Source organism: Cricetulus griseus, chromosome 2, assembly GCF_003668045.3.
Source record: "Cricetulus griseus strain 17A/GY chromosome 2, alternate assembly CriGri-PICRH-1.0, whole genome shotgun sequence".
Classification (NCBI taxonomy): domain Eukaryota; kingdom Metazoa; phylum Chordata; class Mammalia; order Rodentia; family Cricetidae; genus Cricetulus; species Cricetulus griseus.
Window position 1 is genome coordinate 343,607,385 of NC_048595.1, and position 27,585 is coordinate 343,634,969.

Here is a 27,585-nt window from a genome sequence, read left to right on the forward strand (position 1 = left end):
AGAGACAGCATACTAAGCACTTGTAGTAAAGAACCAGTGTGGGTGAGCATTGTGATGTCTGCACAGCTTCCCTATAACAAGGGTCTTGACTGCTGTGGGAGGGAGAGTCAGTGTCCCCAAACAAAACTGACTGTGCTCCTGAAGATTGTCCTACAAACATGCACATACAGGCAGCTCTAAGTGCATTTAGTGTGTTAAAAAAAATCACATGAAGTTCTGAAGGAATAGTGTGGGGGTGATAGATGATAAATTGGAGGGGGGAAAGGTGGAGACATATTTGATCAAAATATATTATAGGCATGTATAAAAATCCTCAAACAATTTTTGAAGTTTACCAAAAACCAGAAATAACTGACACGTCCAACTGTAGCATAAATGAAGAAATTATAGTATTTCATCCAATGAAATTTAAATGAAAATAAATTTTGTAAAACTATGTACAACAACCAGAATGCAATGTGGAATGACAGAAGACAGACAGACAGACTGACTGACACACACCATTAACATGCTTGTTGTATGATTCCACTATATAAAGTTGGCAGGACTATTCTTGTGTTAGAAATCAGTACTGTTGGGGTGGCCAGAGATCAAGAGGAACCACCAGTTCTATTTCTGGGCTACCTTTTATGTTCTGTAGCTACTTCAATGGTAGGCATGGATCTATTCACTTGGTGACAACTTATTGCGGAATACTTAAGGTTGACTCCTTAAAGTAAGCTTTGACTTGGCTTTTCCATCAAGGATTGGGCTTGCGAGACTGAAGAAGAAGATCCTCACAGTCTCTACCTAGCTTGTTTGGTCCATTTCTCTGGTTAAGGAAACTGAGACCACTGTAATAGAAAAGCAGGATGGAGCAGAAACCTTAGGAATCTCCTAGTACCCGAGGGTAGCAGCAAGTCCCACACCATGGGAGAGCTGAGGCTTTGGACTTTTGTAATTGATTATGTCAAGGGGTAGGTAGACCAAAGCATGCAGAAAGAATGTAAGCAGAAAAAAAAAAAAATGAAGAGCTAATATCAGGCAGTGACCTGGTGAAGGTTCAATTCTGTTCTGCCTAACACTTGATGATCACACTGCCTCCTCTCTTATGGTGTGCCTTCCATGATGTGGGTGGGGGCACTAATGAAGGCCATGGGACCCTGACTAGTTTTTCATCTAGGGAGGGGTCATTCTAGTTTCCCAAACGAATGAGCTGCCGGACCGTAGATTGTAACCTTACTGTTAGCCCCTGTGGAAGAAGGTTGGCTTAATAGGAGACAGTAATAAAGAGGGGCTTTTTGGAAAGAGTAGGCCTAAACAGGACCGTTGTTGATGCAGAAAGCAGCCCTAGGGAGAAGAGGGATAAGGAGTTCTCTTGGCATGTGTGCCACAGAAGGACAGAGCACTGTAGCAGTCTGAATAAGGACATGGAAAGGGGCATGGGAATAGGAGGGAATGAGGATTCGGAAGTAAAGAAGCCACATCATGCAGTCATGGGCAAAGCAGATGAAAGTTAGGAACCCACCAAAAACCTGCTCATAGATAAGAGACATTTCACTTTTCAACCAGTCATACTTAGAGAGTTGGTGGTGTGTGGATCTTAAGATGATTGGGCTGGGTAGGCAAGGCTCGACTTTTGCTAACTGGATTCCAGATATTTGAATCCAAATCTTGAAATATCTGCACTATAACACCATGCAAAGTTGTGGACCCTCATCCCAGCCCCAACTGATGTGGTCGATAAGGACTGTTCTGCCTGCTTTTGATCACGATCTGCTTGCCATGGAGAACTGATTCGGAGAGATAAAAACCAAATCTATCTCCAGGCTAGTGTCTGCTTAGCACAAAAACTGGTCTGTGGATCAGCAGGAAATGTGCTTCATGGTAAGACAAAAACACTGTATACTATTGACCAGGGCTGGCTTTTAGTGTTGCCTCACTGAGGGTGAACAGTTGCCATTCTGCTTCCCTCTGGAAGCTTGCTTACCACACCATGGTTACCTTGCCAGAGAGTATAAGATGAAGAATGAGTTGGGAAGTCACTGTTGAAACACATGAGGAACATGTCTAATTCCTTGGCACAGGCAGCTTGGGGCATTAGAAAGTGCATGGGTGTGACCAGATTCCAGCGTGTGTCTCAGGAAATCTCAGGAGAAAGTTGTTTCGTATGTGCGGAGAGTGGTTTCTGATAGCATTTTTAAAAGGGGAGAGTTAAATTGGAAGTTTCCTAGCTCCTGCACCAGCAAAAGAGGAAATATAAGCAAATAAACTAAATCCACTCCTGCCTCTGATTACCTTGATTCCTTTCCTAGTGTTTCATTTGCAAAACAGGCGGAGCCCTGTCTGGCAGAGCTTTCTGACCTCACCCACGAGGGGTGATTTATAGCATGGTGATCTCAGGTGTTGTTTATGTGATTCCCACAGGAGTAAGGAAGTCTCGATGAAGGGATATTATAGAGCATCTTTTGTTTTTTTAGAAACAATCTTATTTTATGAATTAATCCCAGTTCCCCATCCCTCCCATCCTCCTGTTTCCCTCACTGACCCCCTCATCCCAGCCCCCCATCCACTCCCTAAGGAGGGTGAGACCTTCCATGGGGGCTCATCAAAGTCTGTCATATCATTTGGGATATCTTCAGCCAGGGAACAGAATCCCACTTCCAGGCCAGGATGAAGATGCACAGTAAGTTTAGACAGATCAACAATATTGGAGACCCTTAAGCACAAGTAGAGCAGCAGCTGACATAACAATGCCTGCCCTAGCTCTCCTGCTCTGGTTCACCCAGGTCTTGGCATACTTCTCTCCACCACTCAATTGTGCTTGCCTCATGTATCTTCTTCCCCTACATGAGGGGACAGTTTTGCTATCTATCACATATATCCCACAGATCACAATTTCTCAGATGCTCTGTGACTTGCCAGATTGTTCTCTCCTGTTAGCAGGTGATTGACAGCCTATTAAACTGTTTCTCTACATTCAGTGTCTGTACCTGTTAAAAAGGGGGGTGCTAACCAGCATCTGCTTTTGGGGCCACGGAAAGGACAAAATGAAATTCAAGTGATGACTCAGCCCAGCGCCTGGACTATAAGTGCATCATTGAAAACCCATTAGAAGCCTCTGAACACTTGGTTTAAAGAAAATGGCCCCCAGGGAGGTTAAAAGAAGAAGGTTAGATTGAGAACATGCTACCTAGAGGGAATAAAGAATGCAGGCAAAGCAAGTGGGTCTCCAGCACTTTGCTGGGCCCATTAGTGGGTCAGCAAAGTTCTGAACTGGAATCTTTAATGTAAGGGCACTGCTTTTTGGTACTGACACGCCCCAAGCTTCCAGTGTCATCAAAATGTCTATTTCTGAGTGATTCCACAAGCAGTAGTGGCGGGTGTAACACACCTTCAAAAAGTTTTCCATTGAGTAATATGTGTTTGACAGATAGAGGAATGGACAAATTCTGGAGCTTTAGGGGCTCATCAAGCAACTCTTCACTTGGCCTCCTAGATATTCTTCCCTTGATTTAAAAATAAAATTTAAAGGGAGATTAAAACCATGTGTTTCTGGAAATTTGCACGTAGTTCATCAAAACTATTGCTTTCTGGGCCATGTTTGAAGTCTAGTAAGACTAATGAGCCTTTTTTTAAAAAAAGTTCATAATTTTTTTAAAGAAGAAACATGAGAGGCTTTGAAAGCTGTTCCAAGAGTAAAAATAATAATATTAATAATAAATTTCTCAAAACTCTCAAGCCCTGCAGGTTCAAAATTGACTTATTACTCTGAACACAAGAGATTTAAATTATTGCTGGAGTTCATTGTCTCTTGTTATGGGGCTTTACAGAAAGGAGAAAGAAGCCACACAGAGGATCACTAAAATTTATTATGAGGTTTGCTTCATAGCCATTTTCATATCCCTGGAGACTTCCAGAACCTTCTCTGCCTGAACTTAGACAGGAACCTCCACCCGACCCTCCTACCCTCAGGCTGGCAGTATCGATAAGTTGAACTGGCTCAGAATACTGGAGCCAGAGCCCTCCTTGAATGGTTCTCTTGCAGAGCACACACCTATGTTACATAAATGGGTGATGTGCTCTTAGACAGCTAAACAATAAAGTAGAAATAGAACAACTTTGGTGAGTGCAGAAAACAAAACCAAAACAAATAAAAAGCCAACAGCCTTGACTTCCTTTGAACGCTCTACATTGTTGTCTGACGACCTCTTGTGGTGAAATCTTTGCCAGCCTGTGTGAATCAGTGCCTCTTAACCAAGCCATCCCATGGTACATTTTCCTACGTTCTCTTCCCGCTGTTTTTGTCGGTCACATTAAGCAAGGAAAAAGAATCAGTTGCAAGCACCCAGAATAAAGTGGTGCATGTGCCTGACGGGCTGTAATTTAACAAATGGTACCTGGTGTTTTCTCTTCCAGGGAGCCTCTGATCCATTGCCTGTATCAAGAAACAGGGGCCAACATGAAGGAAAGCATGCCATCTGCCCTTGCTTTCATCCTCCTTTTTCTCAACATCAGCCTTCTTAATGGTAAGAGACTCTCTTCTTACTCTCCTTGCCTGGAGTGCTTCTTGGGTGGGTGGAGAGACTGTCTCGGTCTGTTGCAATGCAGTTATGAGAAATGAAAATGTTCGTGTTATTTGCTGCAGCTAAATTATTTGCCACATTTCTGCATTAAAATTAATGCAAAATCTTATCACTGTGTTCCTTCTATTCCATCCCCATTTTGTGAGTGGATTGAAAGGGCACTGGGGATGACAGGATCTGAGTTTCCATCCAGGGTATAGTTACCAGTTGTGTGATTTGAACCATTTGTCTGTCTCTGTTTATAATTTCTCCAAGGGAGGATAGGGATATCTCAAGAGCTTCAGATAAAATAATATATGTGAAAATGCCTTTGGAAGCCTATAAAAGAACATAAGTGATTTCCATTACAAGGTGGAAAACAGGTGTAACCACTTTCAGTATGTGTGCTAATAAGAGAAACAAAAGCCACAGCTAAATTAAAGGGTGTGTGATTGTCTATGTAAGTTTCCACATCTACTTCTATGTACTTCTGGGGGTGTGTACTTCCAAGTTCATCCATGTACTCGCCAAATGCTGATAGTACTTGATTGTAAATGCTTTTGTGTCTGTATATGTATTTGTGTGTGTGGATACCCATGAGGAACCTATGTGTATTTATATGTGTGTATACTGTTGTGTGTATGTGCACCAGTGTATATTGCCATCATTATGCCTTTGTGTGTATTTCTCTCTGAATATATTTTATATGGGTGTAATGAATTCATTATGTGTGTACTTACTCCTGATGTGGAATCTGTAGGCAAGTGTCTGCATTTCTTGGAATTATATAACATCCCCTCTTTCTGTTCACTGAGATAGTCCATAAAGTTCGTTTCCTCAAGGGGCATGAAAATAACATTTGACTGATTGTATTTCTACAGCCTTACCTTTTCCCCTGGAGTTTCCTAAAAGTGCTATTTTAATAGCCAGAGTTAGGGGAAGAAAGAAAGAAGAGAGAAAAATCATGATACCCTGTGAAAGAAACTCTTAAGTACTGTCCTAGAACTCGCTATGTAGAGTAGGCTGGCCTCATACTGAGAAGTCCGCCTGCTTCTGATTCTGAGAGCTGGGATTAAAGATGTGCACGACCAAATCCTGCTAGTTTGGAGGGTTTTAATGAATTATTTCTCTCTACATCGAATGTTTCTCCTCACCCATGACAGAAACAAACAAGAAAAAGAAACCTTGTATTTTTCAATGACTCTGAACTTAACTAAACAATCCTCCACATGTTGGTAGATACACACAAGGTTCACACAGATTCTTTTCAGCAAATCTGTGAGATACTGTGACACTCTGTTACCACTGACTGGCCAGCCTTCTTCCCATGACCCCATCTGGTGCATCATACTAGATCTCCAATAAATTCTTCCTTCTGGTTAGATTATGTATAGACCTCTTCTCAGCCATGATCCCTTTGCCATGATCTTTGTGATCTGTTCTTCTGAACTAAAATTCCATCCTGAGAGCCTGCATGAAAGATTGAGTTAATTGGGGAAAGATATAAAAGACCCCCAAGATGCTAACACTGACCTCTGAAAGAAAAAAATATTTCTACACATGAATTTAGCATTGGATTCTCAAACAGGAAAAAAAATAGGAAAATGAGATATACTCTCAGTTATGGTTGGCCTCCCAAATCAACAGCATCATGGCAAAATCCCAAGGTTATTCTGTCCCTCTTTCAACATAATAGCCAAGCAAGAAAATTGGAGATCAGCTTGCCAAAAGCTTTGGAAATTAAGCTAGTGAAAAAAAACTCATACCCTTGGCCACATCACCTCCCTTAGACCTTCTCACTTCTTGCACTGACAGTGGGAATATCTCTTATCTAACCATGGTAGCTCTCCACTCAGAGTGGAAATACCCACTATCCTACCTCTTACCATACTGACTGCTTCGTAAAGATCCACAGAACTATGAGGAAGTCTTGGGTCACCTACTCATAAAAAGAACCAAAGAGGGAGGTGAACACACACACACACACACACACACACACACACACACACACACACACACACACACACACAGCTCAGGGGCCATTTTGGGAAAGGGGATGGAAAGACTGAAAGGCATAAGTTGAGGAAGACTGGAGTGAAACAGTGACTTCTGGACATGGCAGGACCACTATACTCATAATTTCACAGTAGCTGAGGTTGTGTGCAGATGGCACAAGGTCAAGCCAATCAACAGTCCAACTTTGAGAAGGGCAGGGCTCCTGAGTCCCCATCCCCAACTGAAGCATTGTTGACAGCTTCTGGGGGATCTTAGGGATCAATTTTCCTTAAGTGTACAGGCTCTGGTATGTCAGCAAGACTGCAGTGGGTAGCCTTACACTCATAAGTTTATAAAAAGTACAGATCAGACTCTCTGTCTGTCTCTCTCATGTGCATAGACGTTGTGTGTGTCCATGTGTGGTGTGTGTGTGTGTGTGTGTGTGTGTGTGTGTGTGTGTGTGTGTGTGTGTGTGTGTGTGTGCTATAGAAAGAGAGAGAGAATTTATAGGGATAAGGGCTAAAGGTAGATCTAGAAAGAGCTAGGGAGAAAGGGGGAATGGATATATTTAAAATATATTGTATGTATGCATAGAAGTTTCAAAGAATTAATAAAAATATATCTTTTAAAAACTACATCACAAGCCAGGCGGTGGTGGCGTACGCCTTTAATACCAGCACTCAGGAAGCAGAGGCAGGCAGATCTCTGTGAGTTCAAGACTAGCCTGGTCTACAAGAGCTAGTTCCAGGACAGCCTCCAAAGCCACAGAGAAACCCTGTCTTGGAAAAAAAAAAAAGAAAAAAACTACATCACCAGGCCCTAGGCCAAGGCTGAACAGAATCAAGGTAAAGGACAAAGCAAAAAAAGAAAAAGACAAAGAAGGCAGGAAGTAACACAGGGACACCCCGATAAAGGGCCATAAGTGATGCAGATAAAGATGGAGGTAGAGTTAGTGCTGTGGGAATGCCAGAAAAGTACAGGTTCCTGAGCAGAGATGAGACATGCCACCAAGCAATGCAATGACTGTGTACACACAGGTTACTTGTCAGTGGAGAAGAATTCTTTTGATGGTAACCCCAATGTTTTCTAGACTCTGTGGGAAGAAGGACTAGCTACACAGTCTCCATGTGCATGCATCTTTCTCCCCTCAGCCTCTCTCTTCATTAAAATTTTGGCAATGGTCGTCTCCATCTCAAAATGCAAGCATACACCACCATCCAGCATCATCTAAGTGCCCTCCCAGCAGAGTGTAGTTGGATGCTGATGCAGTGGTCTTTCTGAACCAAGGCCTCCTCACTGGCCAGAGTGCCAATAATCTGCCTCTGTTACTAACAGCTCATTGAAGCAGTTGAAGGGACCTCAGTGTTCACTCTAATGCCTCATGGCTATTTTTGTTTTAGGACAATCACCACCTGGAAAACCTGAGATTTACAAATGTCGCTCTCCTGACAAGGAAACATTCACCTGCTGGTGGAATCCTGGTACAGATGGAGGACTTCCTACCAATTACTCACTGACTTACAGCAAAGAAGGGTAAAAAGCTCTCTTCTGTCCTACCAAACCCCACCAGAGTGCTCACACTCTTCACACCCAAGGTACATTACTTATTATACATACTATGCTTTCCTGGATTTATATCAATAAGGCTCATACCATCAGGAAAGGATTCTAATGTCTCTCTAGCCCATCTTGTTCTGTAAAAGGTTTTACAAACCCAGTCTACAAATGCACATTGACTCAGTGTCATTATAATATTAGCCAAGTTTCTAAATGTCTGAAAAAAAAAACTTAGATAACAGCCCAAGTCACCATTTCCTATGAGATGGCTATTCTTAGCTGCTCATCCAAAAACCACATGACATTTGAAGTTTTTGTTTTTTTAGTTAATACACGACTGTTACAACATAGCAGAATTATATAAACTGCATGATCCTTGAGAGTCACAGTACATTAGGTTTTCAAATGTGTTTCATGCCCAAGAAAATAAACTTTAGGAAAAGAACTTGAGGATTTTTTTTAAAGCAAATTGCTGTTCTAGAACACATCTGTAATCCCAGCATTCTGGAGGCTGAGGCTGGAAGATCTCAAGTTCATAGCTATCCTGAGGTGCATGGAGAACCCCTATTTCAAACACAGCAAAGGAATAAAATTCAATATCTCCTGAGGCATAGTTAAATGTAACATTGCCATGAGGGCAAACCAAGATTATCTCTAGATGATAATTTTGATAAAATCACAATGACACTCTCCTAGAAATCTTAAAATGAGATATAGAAATTTAGTTTAGCAAAAAGTATCTTGGACCTAAAAATTAAATATGTGTTACTGATGGAGACAGCCGTGCCACTTTGCAAAGACTGCTTGTACACAAAGCTGACATCCCATATAGGATCCAAAGAGGCATGGCACAAATATTTAAAGAATGCAGAATTGAAACAGCCTCCACCAACTGTCTGGTGTGAATGGAGTTGAGGCTGTTAAAATATGAGCGACTTAATGAGCCATGTGGGGCTGAAATATCACCTTTCAGGGGTACTTGACTCTGTTTTCACTTGACAACCATCTAAATTATACTGACATCAGTGTGCCTAAGGTCACCCAATGGTGGTGCCATTGGTATTAGTGTGCCTTGGCCACTGGGGTAACTCAGGAGGACAAACCACAAGGTTCGTGGAAACACCTACAGGAAAGAAAGGTTAGTGTGCAGCAGAGAATTGAGATGCTAAACTAATCTTTCCACCTCTTCTTCTAGTATACTTCTTTCCCAGGCTCCCCGCTGGACTGGGGAGAGCACAGAGCCACAGGGACCCGTTTTTCTGCTTTCATTCTTGTACTTGGAGCACCTTATCCCCCAAATCCAGTAATATTAATCTATTAAAAAGACAAACAAGACTCTTGGTTTCTTAGTCACTCTTAACGCATTACTTGTTGCAGAGAGAAAACCACCCATGAATGTCCAGACTACGAAACCAGTGGCCCCAACTCCTGTTTCTTCAGCAAGCAGTACACTTCCATATGGAAAATATACGTCATCACAGTAATCGCCACTAACCAGATGGGAAGCAGTGCATCAGATCCACTTTATGTGGATGTGACTTACATAGGTAAGGGAAAGGGAAGTGAGTGAGGAATTGGTACTCTTATGTTTTAGTAGGTAGTTATCGAAGGACAAATTCAGTTTTGGTCTTCCTGGCTTATGGATGGATCCCAGATAAGAAAGGTGAGAGAACTCACAGCATCTTTGTTGGGGGAGCATTTCACATCAACAGCGTTGACTCTTGACGGCAAGATTAATACTTGGGATCTTCATGTTCTCATATTTTCCTTCAACTCTAATCATGGTGTCTTATATCCCGTGTGAGTGTTTGGTATGCCTCCTTTATTAGTAGTTCCTCTGCCCTCTCCCTGCAGCCATGTTGCCTTCATTACCAGACAACTCAAATTCCTTTTCTTCTGGTGGGAGTGTGCTGGAGATGAAACCCAGAGATGGACATGAAGGCAATCACTCTCCCACTGAGCTATACCAACAACTCCAAATGTCTTTTCTTTCTCCTTGTGGAAAACAGGGATACTCTTCAGAAATACAGGTCTTTAAAAGGATCTTCCTGTTCTTATTCTAAAGGAATCATTCCAAATACTTGGACTGAACTCAGCTCTCCACAATATTATATCTACTTCATCATAATTTGAGATATTATTAGACAAAGACTGGTGGGGGTGATGGAGATATAGTTTAATGGTAGGATGCTGCCTGGTTTAAATTTTAAAAAGCCCTAGGCATTCTAACTTAAAAAGTGGCACAAGAGAGAAAGATGCCATGCAATGAAGCTCATGTGGAGGAATTTTTTATTGGGAGAAAGAGAATGGAAAAAGGGGGGAGGAAAAGCTGTAGGACAGCCTCTGGGGACAGGAGCAGCTGAAGAGAAGAGAGAGCCGGGAGAGACAGAGAGACAGGTGGAGAAGCAGAGAGAGAGAGAAAGAGAGAGAGGAACAGACAGACAAAGAGAGAGATGGGAGGTGAGCAGGGCCCTTTTAAAAGGGAACGTAGTGAATGTACATGGAAAATGTTCTTAGTGGTTGCAGCTGAGGGCATATTTTGTCAGAACCCCAAGGGCAGACCAGTACAGATGCCTGAATACTAGCACTCGGTGTAAGTATCCCCAAAATACAATAAAATAACAATAGGAAGTAAGTAGTAACTGGCTGGAGGTTACTGTCACTTCTATATTGTTTGGACAAGGCACTCATAAAATAGAGCCATAGATGGGAAAGAGTTCCTTGCTTTGCATGCTGAGCATTATGTAGTGGGGCATTGGACACAGCTGCAATGGCCTTTGTGATTTAGTACAGACAATAAATAGACTCCTAGGAGAACAGATAGGATGAGGAGGATGAAGTCTATTATTTATCTTAGATAACAATTTATGAAGTAGCTAATAAGGTTTAAAATTAATCAAGTCTTCCCAGCTTAGCTAATACTGCTCAACAACAGAAAGCAGGCTGAGCCCCTGCAGTAGTCACACATCTCCCACCCAACTTCATGTCCTCGTTTTGTTTGTTTTGCTGTTTTGTCTTTAATGACACACCGAGTCCAATTAGTGCTGGCAATATGGGGTCATCCAGTGAGGCATGGGCAACCTGTCATAGCCACACCCCAAAGAAAAGTGACTTTTCCCTCCACCAGCCTCCACCAACTGCCAGTTGTCTTTGCCTGAAGATGAGCCCTCAGGAGCCTCTCCTCCTCCTCAATGCTAGAGGTTTTAACTGATTTGAACTCATGCAGATCCTTCACAGGTAGCCACAGCAGCTATGAATTCACATGTGCTGCAACCATGTCTTACAAAAGACAGTATTTCACATCACACTTCCCCACCTTCCAGCTATTACATTCTTTCTGGCTCCTCTTCCATGATGTTTCAAGAGCCCTGGGGAAAGGGAGATGATCCAGATGTTGCATCTACAGCCGAGCAACACAACCACTAGGTATTCCTACATCTTAGGGAAGTAGTTCCATGGCCCGTAGTTGGAGGAATCTGAGAATAAGTGCCTCCTTTGATTATTGTTTTTCCATTTTTTATTTGAATTAGAAACAAGATTATTTTACATGTCAATCCGAGTTTCCTCTCCCTCCTCTCCTCCCCTGCCACCCCCCAACTAAAACCCTACCTATCACATACCCTTTCTGCTCCCCAGGGAGGGTGAGGCCTTCTGTAGGGGGTCTTCAGAGTCTGTCATATCCTTTGGGATAGGGCATAGGCCCACCCCCACTTATCTTGGCTCAGAGAGTATCCCTCTATGTGGAATGGGCTCCCAAAGTCCATACCTATGCTAGGGATAAGTATTGATCTACCATTAGAGGCCCCATGGATTTCCAAGGTCTCCTCACTGACACCCATGTTCATCGGGTCTGGATCAGTCCCATGCGGATTTCCCAGCTACTCCTTTGATTATTTTTTAATTGTAGTAAAATACATATAACAAGAATCATCATTTAAAGTCATATTAATCTGTGTAGTTCAGGGCATTTGTTAATTCAGAATGTAACATACACATAAGTTAAGTTTAGCTGCAGTCTATTAGGGAGAAGTGCTATTTAAAATTGTTTCAAAATAAAAGCTGTTTCTGGGTTCCAAATAACACCCTTTACTGAATATGTGACATTAGACCAGTAATTGTCCCTCTTTTGGTTTCTTTTCTATCAAAGAGGCTCAATAATAATACAGGTTCATGATATTTGAAGAGAGGTTAAATGATGATTTGTTGTTAGAGTATTATTCTAATTAATGGCATGTGGTATGCATTCAAGAAATGTTAAGATTTTGCTAGTGGGAATTCAGTAAACATTTGGTGAATGAATGAATGAAACAATAAGCTGTTTGAGGGTTACTCAAGAGAACACTGTCAAAAAAATCAAGTGTTAACCATTTGCTATCTGGTAAGGTGAATTCTGCTCTCCACAAGGAATGATGTATATTTTGAGCTGAGAATATAGTTGATGAACTGAAGGCAAAAGTCTGTAAATATGTTACCTGCAAAGTTGTAAATATGATTGGGTGATACACAAAAAGATGTGCAGAATTTCAAGGAGATGGTTGTTACCAACTAAGGGAAACAAACTATTTCAAATTCCTTTCCCAATAATCTCCTGTTCCAACTTCAACTTAAAACTCCCATCCCAGTTATTATCACATGGCTATTGCCAGTAGGGGGAAAATGTGGATATGTATATGAACCTGGCTGGTAGAAAGTGGAGAATACAGCCAACACAAAACCTCAGATGCTTATTTTTGTTATTATTGAAGGCCCATCATCAAGTACAAACATGATTGATCACATATTAAGAGTAAGAAGGTATTTGCCGTGTCTTCTGGGAACTTACAATGCAGTGGGGAAAGTGGGCTAATAGAAAATTCAAGCCATGGTAGGAAACAGTAGGGCCAAAAAGAAGGTCCCAGCTATGAGGGAAACTAAAAATATCTTTTTATATCTACAGTTGAACCAGAGCCTCCTCGGAACCTGACTCTAGAAGTGAAACAGCTAAAAGACAAAAAGACATATCTGTGGATAAAATGGTCCCCACCCACCATAACTGATGTAAAAACTGGTTGGTTTACAATGGAATATGAAATTCGATTGAAGTCTGAAGAAGCAGATGAGTGGGAGGTGAGTCAAACAGAAGTTTATTGGAGGAACCTTATCCTTTGGCAAGGATAAACCTCTTACAACAGAGTAGATCATTTCCCCAATTAGTTGCCCACTGTGTGGACATCCCCTTGCAGACATAGCTCTCCTAGCTAAGGAAATGCCTTCTCCCTTCTACTGAAATTGAAGGATGTTCATAATCACAATTCCCACAAAGACAGCTCCTTGTACTGGACATGTTCCCCCTTAGGTTCCCAATTTGCCTTCCAAAGTATATCTCTGACCTCTGGAAGAACATAAACTCTACTGAGGCTGGAGGAAAAAGAGTCAGTTTTTATATGTCCATGGTCAATGTTTATAAAGAAATACTTTCTATTACTTCAGTGTAAAATGATGATACCACAATTATAGGCATTATGATATTCTACCCTTAAATATCTTAATATATGTCTCTGTTGAAAACAGGACATTTGCAAACATAGTCAAAGTAATAGGATCACACACATTTTTAAAAAGGTAATTAGAATCCCTAGGTAAAATATAGAAATTAGTTTATATTTTAATCCTCCCTGTCTCCATTGCTTCAAAAGTATCTTTAACATCTGGCTTGTCCAAACCAAAGTCTAATCCAAAATAGTTTTAATGTAGTGAAAAGAGGAGGCTACTTGTTCATAAGGATATCCCACAATCTTCACTTAGCTAATATCTCTGCCCCTGTAGTATCTACAACCAGACTTTAGAGTTAAGGACTTGATTAGATTCAGGTTGAATGACATGTAACTCAAATAATTTCTACAAGTAATTAGTATGACCTTCATACTATATTCATCATCATCATCGTCATCGTCCCCGGGAGGCATGAGCCATCTGGTTGCACTAGTATAAATGATACTAAATCTGAATCCTAGATTAGCGATGTAAAACCCTAATGTCTCCATTATTTGTGTACAATCACTTCAACATACAAAAGACTTAGATGTCTTCCACCTAATAGTTTGTACACCATCTAATAATCCCTTAAATCAATTACTTCACTGGAATTTGTAAACTAATAATTTTATTGTCTCATATGTATATATTAATTTGTTAGCAAGAATTCTGTCTTTCACTACGGAAAATGGAGAGTTGGTGGGAATTGTCTTTCTGAAATAGAATTCCAAATGAAGACATGGAAAACCTTTTAAATTTTTGTGAGAGAATTTGAAGAGGAAGAAAGAAGGATAGAATAATGAAAGCCATCCTCTAAGCACAGCTATGTCTACCTAACTCGTCCATAACTTAGGATATAAAGAATAAGTCTCTTTGCACATAACAAGAGTCAGAGGTGACTTCTGTTTTCCTTGTTCTTCCTTAGGTCCATTTTACAGGGCAGCAAACACACTTTAAAGTTTTTGACTTATATCCAGGACAAAAATACATTGTCCAGACTCGCTGCAAGCCAGACCATGGATACTGGAGTAGATGGGGCCAAGAGAATTCCATTGAAATACCCAATGGTGAGTGTTTTGACCTAATTTTCCTACATTTATAAATGTTATTAACAATAAAGTTGTATGTAATAACTATTAATATAGAAACTATTTTGAGGCTTATCTAGAAAAGTTGGTAGAGATGTGATTATCATCTCTTAATCTAACAAAAAGACATTTGGAAGAGTTCTAGAATAAAGTTAGAGGTATAAGTCTATAATGTCCTCCAAGGACTCTTTGGTCATTCATTCTGTATCATTACACCTACCTACTACTGATGGGTTGCTTTTCAAGTCAAGAAATAAAAGTAGAAAGAAAACATACGGAGTCCAAAAGTTTCACGTGTTATATTGGTTGGTTAGTTGGTTTTTAATGGTGATATTATATGTAATCAAAGCTCTCTGGCTGTTTGTTTTTTAGACTTCACCTTGAAAAATACAACCATGTGGATCATTGTGGCTGTTCTCTCTGCTGTCATCTGTTTGATTATGGTCTGGGCAGTAGCTCTGAAGGGCTATAGGTACTACACTATCTTTCAGCTCTTCTCTTGGTCATTGTTATTGGGAATAATGACAAAAAAAAACCAAAATATAAACATGATGGAAATAAGCCTAAGCACCTTTATCAACTAGTGCTAGTGCTTTTTCTCATACAAAAAAGTAATCTTTTGTCAGTGCTTCTTTTTAAAGAGTATTAAAATGTAATTATTGAATCCAGTGCTCTTTCCATAAAATAGGGACTTAGAGCTATAAAATTGTGGAAATCTGGCAAAAGCAGCTAACATTGAAAGAACCAAATGGAACAAATAATCCAGTAGCTTGAAATTAGCATTCAAAATTAGTCAGTGAAGGTGTAGTGTATGTCTCTACAATTGCCTCTGACATTTACTTCTACTTTAATACAGCCATAGAATTCCACCTCTTATAGCCTGTGCACCACCTCTTTAAGAATTGGGGGTGGGATCTCTTTCAAATATTACAAAGAACTATGAGTCATTTATCCACTCTCACAAATTATTTTATAGCATGATGACCTGCATCTTTCCACCAGTTCCCGGACCAAAAATAAAAGGATTTGATACTCATCTGCTGGAGGTAAGTGCCCAAAGCAGAGAATATGATGTGACTCACTGCTTGGTGATAATTAAGTTTGCACGTGCCCACTCAATCCTCATGAATCCAACCTGGCCCTCTTGATCATCCCCTTCCAGAAGAAAGTTTTGGGGGATGAGTGTGTTAATCATCATATTCTAAAAGTCAGAAAGCAAAGGGAGAAAGCCCAGAAACACCCAAACTCATGGTGAGGCTGTTACATTGCCCAGGGCTGCTCCTGAAGACACAGATGACCATCTTGTTCAAATAATGAATTTAGAAAGAGAGCAAATATTTTAACTCACTACCACCATCTCCCTTACACATGAGCCAAGCTCCTACTTGAATATTCTTTACCTAAGCCACTGTGGGAGGATTTTCCATTGTCCCCATGCTCCATTTGAACAGTCAGTGGATCAGTATCCTATGGGCTGGTGTTTTCCAAAGCACACTAGACTGGTTTGAGACAGAATTAAAGCATTTCTCTCTAGGTTGAAATGTATAGTTTCATTCTAACTTTAACAGTGATGTATAAAAAAGCCATCACCTGTATATAAAAGTAAATGTCAGTTGGTGTGATTGCCATGAATCTAAGCTTATAAGAATGTTAAAAAAAAAATGAATTTGACTTGTCTTTCAAAATCACTTTGATTGTAGCTATTACAGCAAGGACTAGAGCTAAGGAGTTTGGGCTTCTGGTCCAGGGGTCTTACTCACTATTCAATCTAGTGACCTTTATTGACCTTTATAAAACCAACAGGAATCTCTCAGCCAAGCAAGTTACCTAGTGTCTATCTCACAGCTCAACCTGCTAGCCACAGAGACCTAATGATAAATGGCCGCTTTAGGGTTACACTTTTTATCTTCTTTCTTGCATTATCTCTGATCTTCAAAGAATCCTTGCAGATAAGTGCTATTACTCCCCTTAAAAACTGGACAAGCTCTGGTCCAGAAAGAAGAGCCACCGATCCATAGTCATATCTATCTGATAAGGAATAACCCATGACCTAAGTCAGAGAACTGGGGAGAAGAGAGGAAGTCAAAAAAGAAGGGAAGAGGAAAGAGAGAAATAGGAGTAGAGAGAGACGATGTGGAATAGGAGGAAGAGAGATGAGGAAGGAGATGAAAGAAATAAAGAATAGAAAATTGGGATCCAAAGAGAAAGGAGAGGAGAGGAGAGGAGAGGAGAGGAGAGGAGAGAGGAGAGGAGAGGAGAGGAGAGGAGAGGAGAGGAGAGGAGAGGAGAGGGGGAAAGTAGAAAGAGGAGGAACATAAGAAGGAAAAGGAGTGGTAGGAGAAGCCAGAGACAAGAACCAATTCACTGTCACCACACTCCAGAAGGCGGTGGAGGAGGCTGAGAGGCCAGCCACCAGGTCTCAGAACTTACTCTGCCAGTGAGCACCAGTGTCAGGTATACACACAAACTTCACATGTTTCACAAGACATTTTTATTTCAATTATATTTATCATACATTGAGTAGCATAGACTTTCCCATTAAGTTCATAACCTCTATTAGAGACAAAAAAATTATGGAAGACAAAGAAAAGTATTTGGTGAATAGTCCTCAGAATGTGCTTATGCATGACCTGACACTCATATGTCTGCTGTCTGTGGGGAGGGTTGGGATACTTGAGACTGCTCACAGAGCCTTCTGCTGAGCAGTAGGAGGTGGAGAGCTTCCATTCCAAGACTAAGCAAGATACAGCATGGCTGCTGCCCCAGGAACAAAGCCCCTTTACTCTGCTCAGATACCGCTCAGCTGTGATGCCAAGTGTGGCATGTGCTGAAGCTAACAGCCATCTCTCCTTGTGTCTGTGTTTCAATAGAAGGGCAAGTCTGAAGAACTCCTGACTGCCTTAGGATGCCAAGACTTCCCCCCCACTTCTGACTCTGAGGACTTGCTGGTGGAGTTTTTAGAAGTGGATGACAATGAGGACGTGCAGCTAATGCCATCCCATTCCAAAGAGTACCCAGGGCAAGGTGTGAAACCCACACACCTAGATCCGGACAATGACTCTGGTCATGGAAGCTATGACAGCCATTCTCTTTTGTCTGAAAAGTGTGAGGAGCCCCAGGTCTACCCCCCTGCTTTCCACATTCCTGAGATCCTTGAGAAGCCAGAGAATCCAGAAGCAAATATTCCTCCCACCCAGGATGCCCGAAGCAGCACCCCCTATTTTCATGCAGATGTATCCAAATGGTCAACGTGGCCTTTGCTGCCTAGCCAGCACATGACCAGATCTCCTTATCACAGCATTGCTGATGTGTGCAAGCTAGCCGGAGGTCCTGTAGATACGCTCGCCTCTTTCCTGGACAAAGCAGGAAAAAATGTTCTAAAATTTTCTAAAACTCTTGAGACTGAAGAGGAAAAGGTGGCTGAGCAAGAGAAAAAGAAAAGCTTCCATTCTGAGACTAAACAAAACACATCATGGCCCCTGCTTCAGAAAAATGCCCCCATTGTCTACGCTAAACCCCCAGATTATGTGGAGATTCACAAAGTCAACAAAGATGGAGTATTATCATTGTTCCCCAAACAGAAAGAAAATGACCAGGTGGAGAAGCCTGGGGTTCCAGAAACCAGTAAGGAATATACCAAGGTGTCTGGGGTTATGGATGACAACATCCTGGTGTTAGTGCCAGATTCACGAGCTGAGAACACAGCTTTGTTTGCGGAATCAGCCAAGAAGGTTCCACCATCGCTTGAACAGAATCAGTCTGCGAAAGATCTGGCTAGCTTTGCTGCAACCTCCAACAACTGCAGACTCCAGCTGGGCAGGCTGGACTACCTGGATCCTACATGCTTCACACACTCCTTTCACTGATTGTTAGACTTATGGAACGATTGGCTAAAATGTGATTTTTCTTCAGGTAACACTACGGAGTCATGGAATAATGTGGTCTGCTAGCAAATGTTACAGGATGTTGGTTATTAACACTATTTCACTCCCTTTCATGTTTGTGTTCAACACTTGCCTCTTTTCAACAGCTGATCTCCAGAACAAATCAGTCTTGTTTCCTGTGATTTGTAGACTTGCTCTTTGCAAATATACATATATATATATATACATATATATATATATATATATATATATATATATATATATATAGTGTGTGTGTGTGTGTGTGCGCGCGCGCGTGTGTTTTCAGTGAAATAAAAGCACATTGTTTACCATTCTTGAGGGATGGTGACAACAGGTATGGCCTCTGCAATAGATTTGGCATGTGACAGAAAGTATGAAACAGTCAAAATGACTTAGAGCAAGAAGATAATAGATATGTTGAAAATGCCATGAAAAAAATGCTTTGAAAAAAACTGATTGTTAAGCCTTTACACTCCTCTTTCATTTTCTTAGGATGGTCCAAGCATAGCACTTTTTTGAAAGAATACATTCCAGGACACCAGCTAAATTGTTTACAACAGTCTCTATACCTTACTGACCCTTTGCCTGTATGCAAATGAAATCATGCCTCCATTTTTTCTCAAAGTATTTTGAGTATGTTAAGCATGGGTTATTCTGCCTAAACTTTATTTCTTTCTAAAGCCTCTAGAGTGTATAGTTTGGGGAAAATAAAACTTTCTTACAAAATAAGGCCAATGAATTCCACGTGGTGAACCATTTTCAAATATTTTCCTTGCTTAATTTCAGCAGGACAGATGATTTGTTATAGACCCTAGTATTTTCTTAGTGAAAAAACAAATTCCCAAAGACTAACTTTAATCTAAACGGTAGTCACTGCAGAACGCTAATAGAAGTGTTGCCTTACTGTATATACAATTCTGCTTTAATACAAACCCGTAAGTTTAGCACTGTATTTTTGAAGACTATTTTTCTATCGCTTAGGAAAATTAAAGACTATTTTCTAACTTCCCAGTACTACTGTTTACGTCTTCAAGTGGGGACAGTCATTTCTGCTGCAAGGTCATAATGAGTATTCAAAGTATATATAGTAGATACAGACCCCATTAGAGTGAAATGCCAACCCACTGCCCCCTTAGGAGTGTGGAGTGGATGAAAATTTCAATTAAGTACAATAGAGTACCATTTATCTGATTTTTATTTCCAGGATACCTTAAATAATAGCTGTCACCGACTTAGGTTTTAGGATTGTCTAGAACTAAAATATTTCTCCAGTGAACTTAGGGCTCTACCCACTTATGGTGGAATCTTATGAACCACCATGAAAATGGAGAGTAGTGACTGCTAGCATAGTTTCCAAGACAGAAATTTGGCTTTGTTTTATTTACTTTTCTCCAAGCAATCCCAAATGCAAAAGAATTTTAAGCAAAACCAAAAGTCAGTATCTCTGGAATAAATGCATTTGCAAACACTTGGCAGAAGCTGTCCTCGCGTCAAGAATGTCCAGATAAAAGTTCTAGGAAAGCAAGCAGCTGTCCAGTGATAAGAACTGCTTTAAAGGTGAGGGGATGGGAGAATTTGCAAGACAGCTCCAAGGGCAGGCCTCCTGAGGAGACTCAATGCCTTGTAGCTCCATTTTAATAGGAGCATTCATGATGCATCCACTGCACTCTGTCTCTCTCTACTTTTCATCTCACCCACTGGCGAATCAATTCTCTGTCCATCCTCTAACTGGATGTAGAAACTCTGAACTCACTTCTTGCGATTCAAACTTTTCACCCAACAAGCACATGTTGGTGGTAACTGGACTCAGAGATCCCTTGATGGCTGAAAGTAAACATGTAGCCATCACTTTCAGAGCTGCAAGTGCAAACACCTGAAGCATATTTTCCCAGTACATAAGCATCTTGTGAACAACAGAAGCATTTGGGAAAGTTGTCCAGACACATTCAATGCCCTGGATCCTCCATACTGAATGTCTAAGGACCAACTGCACTGGCATCATGTTGGCGCTACTTGGAAACTTGGTTTGCAGCATCTCAAACCTTACAGACTCTGCATTTTATAAAATGCCCGGCTAACTCACCTGCACACTCAAGCTGAAGAAATATTGTTGTCTATGACCATTTCCGTGAAAGGTTATTTTTCCCTCTCTTGGAAAGTGCGGAGCAAGTCTATTTAACTTGAAATGAGCAACACTATATGTAAAGAAAAAGCAAAAACAAAACTACTAGTGATTTAAGATTCACATAATGATGAAAATTATATGAAGTTACATGAGAGAATGACATGCAAAATACACACCACTTCCAAAAGGGCCAACAAATCTAATTCACCTTGAAGACTACTGACAAAGAAAATAAACTTCAAAGCCAGTACAAACTAAACCTTTCTCAACATATTCTATTCTTCTCTAGGAGTTAAATATATGCATTTGTTTACCAATTATGACCACAATATAATTGATAGTACATATGTTATTCATAGTTTGAAATTTAAAAATCTGCTTCTGATATATAATTTTGCATAGATAAAAAATACAGCTGTAAAGACAAGTCACATCCCCACAAAATCAGTTAACGTTCATGAAATAAAATATAATCTATAGTTCTATTCATTTACTAGAATTTTATGGTCAAATATTTTCTGTTGAAAGATAGCTGCTTGAGCTAAAGAATTAATATGAAGAGTCAAGACACCTAGGTTCTAGTCCTGTTTTGCCTTGGAAAGGCCAGTTACCTATTCTGGATTTCAGTTTTCTCTGATTACATTGGACAGATAATCTGTAAAGCCTTTTTGAAATCCAATCCCCTTGATTCTGTGGCTCACTGAGTAATTTGAACCAATCCCTGGCATCTTAGTTAAATTGTCAGACAGAAATGCAGTCACCTTCCCAGATGTGCTCATCCCTACTTCACTCTTTAAAGTCTCAGCACCTGTTTGTCTTCATATATTGCACATGTATTTCATATTATATAGATACAGTATAAGTCAGATTCTAAGATCATGTGCAAATATGTGTGTGGCGATAAGATGTAGAGCTAAGAAAGACACAGGAAATGAGACACTAGGCTTTAGAAAAATTATCTTTTATGCATCAAGCCATGCTCATTCCTACAGGGAGCCAACAGCCTCAAATCTTTGTTCTGATATTTGGTTGTTGACTGTTTTCCCATCATTGTATCTCATGAATAACCATCACCCATGTAGACTAAAGATGCTTTTGCTCTGAATCACAAAAAATATAGTTTCATAAGCAACTCTCTATGAATTCAAGTTATGAAGTCCATGGAAACTCGATGGATCCAGTAGATGATTGATGGAATTTTAGGATACGAATGATAAAGTGTTCATTGATAGGCTTTTACAAATGCATAGAAGGAAGTTACTATCAGCTGTGTCACTGATTTTTGATAGATGATAGATTCTCTTAAGTGCCTGAGGCGCATTCTGTTAATCAGTTAGAGGTTAATGAATCACTGTGAACTAGTTTGGTGGGAAGCAGCCAAGCTCTTGTTGTATGTGTGAAGTCAAAGCTGGGAGGCTCTTTGCTTGACATGATCCAAGAGAATTGGTGAATCTTCAGTTAATGAGTAACCAAAGGACCTGAGCTCCACAGCAAAGTTTGTCCGGACGGAAACCAAGCTCTTTTTTTTTTTTCATTTTTTTCTTTTTTTATTCGACTTACCTCTGCTGTCCATCATTTTCGAAAAGACTTAGCCTGCCCTTAGCAGCTTCAATCTAGCATAGACAAGAAAGAAACAGATGCATATATGTTTTACAAAGTGCCTTTCTTTACTTTTTCTTTTTTAAAAGGTTTCACTTTGGAAGAAAAGTGCATTGATTGGAAAGTAAATTTTACCTTAAATGGATTTCTTTTAAATAAATGGAGAGATGGAAAAAAAGAGAAGCCAGAAAGGGGATGACAAAGTGATCTAAAGACTAACCAGCAAACTATGCAGGGATTTTTGTGTATAATTTAATTGTATCATCACAGAACTGAAATTAATAGTGTCAATCTCTTTGCCCAAGTCTGAGTGTGATTGGAGATAAACCTGCCAGCCCATGACTCAAGACTTTCCATTCTGAAACAAAGTGTTGATGCATTCTTGAAGGGCATTGAATTGTATGTCAGGCCTCCAAGAGGACAATATGTACACTTTGAAACTCTGCACATGGATGGAAAAGCAGTAATGACCTTGAATTTCTATCCCCCAACTTACCATGGATGAAAGCCTCATGTGTACTTCATTGAATAAGGTTTCTTTTCTGACTTTTTGGCTCAAGCTTGATATTGACGCTGTTAGGAGAGTCACAGAGCCCTCTATGTCTAGTTCTATGTCACAGCACTGCTACTAAATAGGTTTCGAGATGCTGATCATTTATTTTAATTCTGGCCACTGGTTTCCTCTCTTTAAATAAGTAGGTTGATGCCCTCAAAAAAAAAAAAAGGGGGGGGGGTGTTTCTAAGATTTCTTCTAGATCTGTCTTTGAGTTAATTCTCATGAGTCAAATAAAGTCTAAGACTGCAAGTGAAAAGCCCAGATGCCACAGCCAACATGCCCTTGACTTAGGCAGTGAATGCCTGAGAAAGTGTGTAGAAATGCTTAACAGAAAACCGATATCTGTTTCTCCAAGTTAGGTAAACCAGAACCTTTGTTCTGCTTCCTTCTAGTTCTGCATACTTAAAGCATTTTCTGTCCCCCTTTCCAGGATCTGTTATTCTCCCTAAAGTTTAATTGTGTGAACTAGTAAACTTGGGGTCTACAGGAACAAAATTTCCCATAAGCAATGATTTTGGCTGTGTATAAGATGAACCAATTGCTGAATCTCCACACAGACAAACCCAAATTAAGGTCATAAGTAATACTCCACTCAGATATGTACTTGCTGTAAGAATCAAGCTGGTAACTCATTGTCTAATGAATCTAAGTTATATTGATGAGTAGGTATTGACTGTCTTAAAGAGAAACTCCAAAATATAGATTGATTGCTTCAGAGCTTATGATCTAACAAGAAAATCTACTTATAATTACAATTCTTTCCGATGATTAATAGACATCATCCATGAATCACATGGGAATTTTCTCCTCAGTCTTTTATTTTCCAAGAAGGTAACTTTGAGTTTGAGCTCTTCATGGTATCAGTTTCCAATGGAGGGAAACGGTAGAAAATGGGATATTCCAAAGTATAGGACATATCAAAACCTCATGAAATGGAGAGTACCCATTAATTCAAATCTAAATGAAAATGGTAAATTTACATGTAATTATGAGTTAATTGCTGAGAGGCATACATAACTTATAAGACCATGAGCTAACAGCTGTTCTTTTCAACCTGATTCCTTTTATTTCGAGTTTGAAAGCATTGAGACACATAGAGTAGAAACGCATCTTTCTATATGGTCTAGCCAATGAGTAAAGGGGCTCACAGATCATGTTGGTGTATTAATATTTACTGACTGCCATTTAAAAAGAGAATAAAAAATTCTAAAAGCCTTTTGTGATTGAAGCAGTACTATCAAACAAACTTTAGTAGCTATGGTCAAATTATGCCCCCCTGGATAAACTTCAAAATACAGGCTTTGTCTGTACACATTTTGCAAACTGGGGAGGCAATCTTTTTATCTTATTATCTAAAATGGAAAAAAAATTATATGAGAAAAATACCTCTGAAAACTATTTGCTTTATTAAATTCCGAGAAACATATTTTGAATTTTTAAAACTACCTCCCTTCCACATCCTAATGACCTTCCTTCAAAGCTGCTTATGGTTAAAAATAAAAGGTACCACATTTTATGTTTGAACTGGTGTTGATGGAATATTTAATATATTTCTCATGTGATACTCCTAACTCTTAAGTACCTGTTTATTTCACACTATTTTGCTTTTTGTTGTTCAAAACCAGTATATGCCATATTAAAATATATAACCCTCATGTTGTAAATTTTTCATGTAATACAAATGGAAATCATTATTTAATGACTTGCAATCTAACAATATCTAATTTCAATATAGTTATGTCGATGTCTGTAATTAAAATTAAAATATGTAATCATATATGTAATCATATATTTCTGTTGAAACTGTGAATGTACTGATTTTTTCTTCTTCTTTGTCAACACGTGATATTGTATGTCATTGTATAGCCAACCTGGGATTTTCATGTGTTTAAAGTACAATCCACCAATTATTGAAATGTCAACCCTTTGGCTTTGCTTCATGTGATCCCTGAGTGTTCTTTGCACCTTGAGACTTGCTTTTGTGCTCTATCACTGATTTTAAATAATGTAAGGGTCTCTTGTATCAACCAAAGCAATCCAGACGCAGCCCACTGAGTGATCATGTCCTGTGTAAAGCCATATTGAAGCACAGAGTCCGCTGTAGCATAAGGTTCCCTATTTGCTAAGCTGCCACTACCTCTCTCTTGCTCTTTCCCTTATAAAAAGCCAAGCAAAATCAACCTTAAGTGGGAAATTAGAAGTGATTACTAACATTGTAATTTTTAACCTGATAATAAACCTTCTAAATGGCTACTTTTCAGGTTTATGCTAGGTTTTATGAATAACAATTTTTACATTTTGATATTTTGTAGACATTGGCTGATGAGTAAAGTGCAGAAAGACTACAAAGTAAGTCATCAGATTTTTTTTTTTTTTAAAAAAAAGAGTCATAGATTGCAGGTATTTTCCCTATCAGTTAGTCACCTCAAGGTGGTTGGCCAAAGCCATTATAACCTGTGTCATTATACTTAAAATGCCCAACTCAGTGCCTGGCTCACAGAGTGTTTCTTTCTCTTGCCTCCCCTAGTTCTATTTTTTGTTTCAAATGCAAATGAACAGAATTACATAGATGTTGATTAAGAGATTTCCTTGAAGATTTTTTGCTGCTAGAAAATCTATTATCATGAATTTGTAATTTAACTTTCCCAAACTCCCACGAAATAAATACCCTCTTGATTTGATTTTACCAATCAAGTATATTATGGCATGCGAAGAGTCAGCCATTTATCAGAAATAATCTTGTTTTGATTTTAACAATTCATTTCTGTGTTTTACTACTGTGGTGTCTACTTTTTTTCTTCCAGTATTAAAGGATTATACAATGGTAAACTCATATGATTTGTCCTCTTACATTTTTCACCCTGTGGATTTTGGGTTATTGCACGTGTGGTTCCTGATTTTCACAGATTTATCCATTTGTCTCTTTCCACTTTGTAGGGACAACACGGACAGTTAAATATTTGTCAATAATGCGAAAATTATGCTAATTTCTCTCACATCACTTTTACTGCATGCCAAAAATAATGCTTGCCAAACAGAATCTTAGAGATCCCAGAATAATATGGTCATTATATTTCTATTTGTGTCATTAATGAAAATACCCAGTTCAGTGCCTGGCTCAATAAATGTTTGTTTCCCTTGCTTGTCCTTCTATTTTTTTTTTAAATTTGAATAAAGGGGGAGGGGAAGGAGCAGAATATCATGCATATGGCTAATGCAATTTTACTGAAGACTTTTTAAACCACTTAATGATCTATAATCAAAAAAATCTTTCATAAAATTGAATGAAACAAATTTTCCCACTTGTGTTCACCCATCCCAGTGACAAGGCAAAAATCCCCCTCCTTTATCTCATTTGTGTCCTATGAAAAATTGATAGAAACAAAGTAAGATGAAATTGAGTTTATGGAGATCAAATAAGGGGAGCTTATTAAAATAAAGGAAGGACCAGCCCATCAAAAGGTAAATGAAATCCCTTTGAACAGTGTGATTCATCACTATTATTAACACTTTTCTGACAAATTCCATCAGACTAAGCATGAATAGATAATCTTTGCCTTTCAAGGAATTCTGAGCTAGAATCACCCACCACTCGTGCTGTGTTACAGAAGTGTGCAAGGTGTGCTTAAGATTGCTTATGACTTCTGTTCTGCCTCTGTTGATCCTCTAGTGTTGTGTCTTATTAGACAAGGGACACTCTCATGGTGACTATCAGACTCTAAAGCTGGGCTTTGGGCAAAGCAGCACTGACTTTTCTGTGCTTCTATCAGAACCATCTGCCTTTAATTCTAAGGCTCGTGTGTATTTTCTAATTTGCCACATTTGGAGTGTCTGTCACCAAAAATGAGTCCCGTACAATGAAGGGTGACCTGAGGACATAAACTAGGTAACATGTTTTCTGAATATATTTTTTGTGCTTTTCTGAGAGAAATCAGGAACTCACATTGCCACATCTTGCCAGAATCAGGTCTAAAACCTAAACCCATTTAGTCCTCCTCCAAATATACTCTAAATCCCCATCTTGCTATTTAAAAGCTGGAAGATGCAACTTACATCTTGGTGTGTAGAAGATAAGAAACAAGGTTATTAAACAACCCCCCCAAGGTATTACAGAATATGGAAAGAAAATCTCCTGCCAGATTTGACATCCCCTCTAAAATGTGCAGGGGAAATCCAACCAATTTCTGATATCGTGAAATTCAGAATTCTTAACTTCTAAAATTATGATTCCTTTCTGTTACACTCCCCGCACACCATACTACACAACTTTGGCCATCCCTGGGAACATTAAACATTCTTCTCTTTTTTATGAACGGGTAGATTCACATTATAGTGTGCTCTTTACAAACTGACTCAAAGCTCTGAGTTTTATAAAAATACTTTTAAGTATAAAAGATAGCCAAAACACCAGTTGGATGTTGGTTACTGAACAGGGGTGGAAGTAAAATAATGAGAATTTTATAAATGTGTTTAGAGAGGGTTCTAAATAGCACCAGTGCATGTTTAGAGTGGTGTTTGCTTCTGATAAAACTTACAGGGTAACCTTAAGTGGTATTTTTAGTAGGTTTATTTTACATGAGCAATACTAGTAGTATTGCTGAATTAAGTGAGGTCATGATACATTTTCCAGTCTTTTTTTCAGAGTCAATGTTTTTGCAATGGTAACAGTATTTAGTTTGAATTCATTTTAATAAGTTGTTTG

The 27,585-nt window shown here is 39.4% G+C and overlaps 1 protein-coding gene across 3 annotated transcripts in view; it reads left to right on the forward strand.

Moving 5' to 3' along the window:
- Prlr (prolactin receptor) overlaps window positions 1–27,585 on the forward strand; it is a 171,515-nt gene that overhangs the window by 131,435 nt on the left and 12,495 nt on the right. Inside the window, exons 3-10 of one of the 3 annotated variants that reach the window (XM_027401294.2) lie at window positions 4,399–4,508; window positions 7,940–8,072; window positions 9,474–9,643; window positions 13,033–13,202; window positions 14,536–14,677; window positions 15,071–15,170; window positions 15,675–15,744; window positions 25,196–25,232. In XM_027401294.2, coding sequence (XP_027257095.1) covers window positions 4,442–4,508; window positions 7,940–8,072; window positions 9,474–9,643; window positions 13,033–13,202; window positions 14,536–14,677; window positions 15,071–15,170; window positions 15,675–15,744; window positions 25,196–25,213 — 870 coding nt within the window. In that variant the 5' untranslated portion in view covers window positions 4,399–4,441 and the 3' untranslated portion in view covers window positions 25,214–25,232. Of the gene's footprint in view, window positions 1–4,398; window positions 4,509–7,939; window positions 8,073–9,473; window positions 9,644–13,032; window positions 13,203–14,535; window positions 14,678–15,070; window positions 15,171–15,674; window positions 15,745–17,568; window positions 18,744–25,195; window positions 26,024–27,585 lie in introns of those variants that run through there. The other 2 variants (XM_027401295.2, XM_027401288.2) reach the window with 2 other exon arrangements.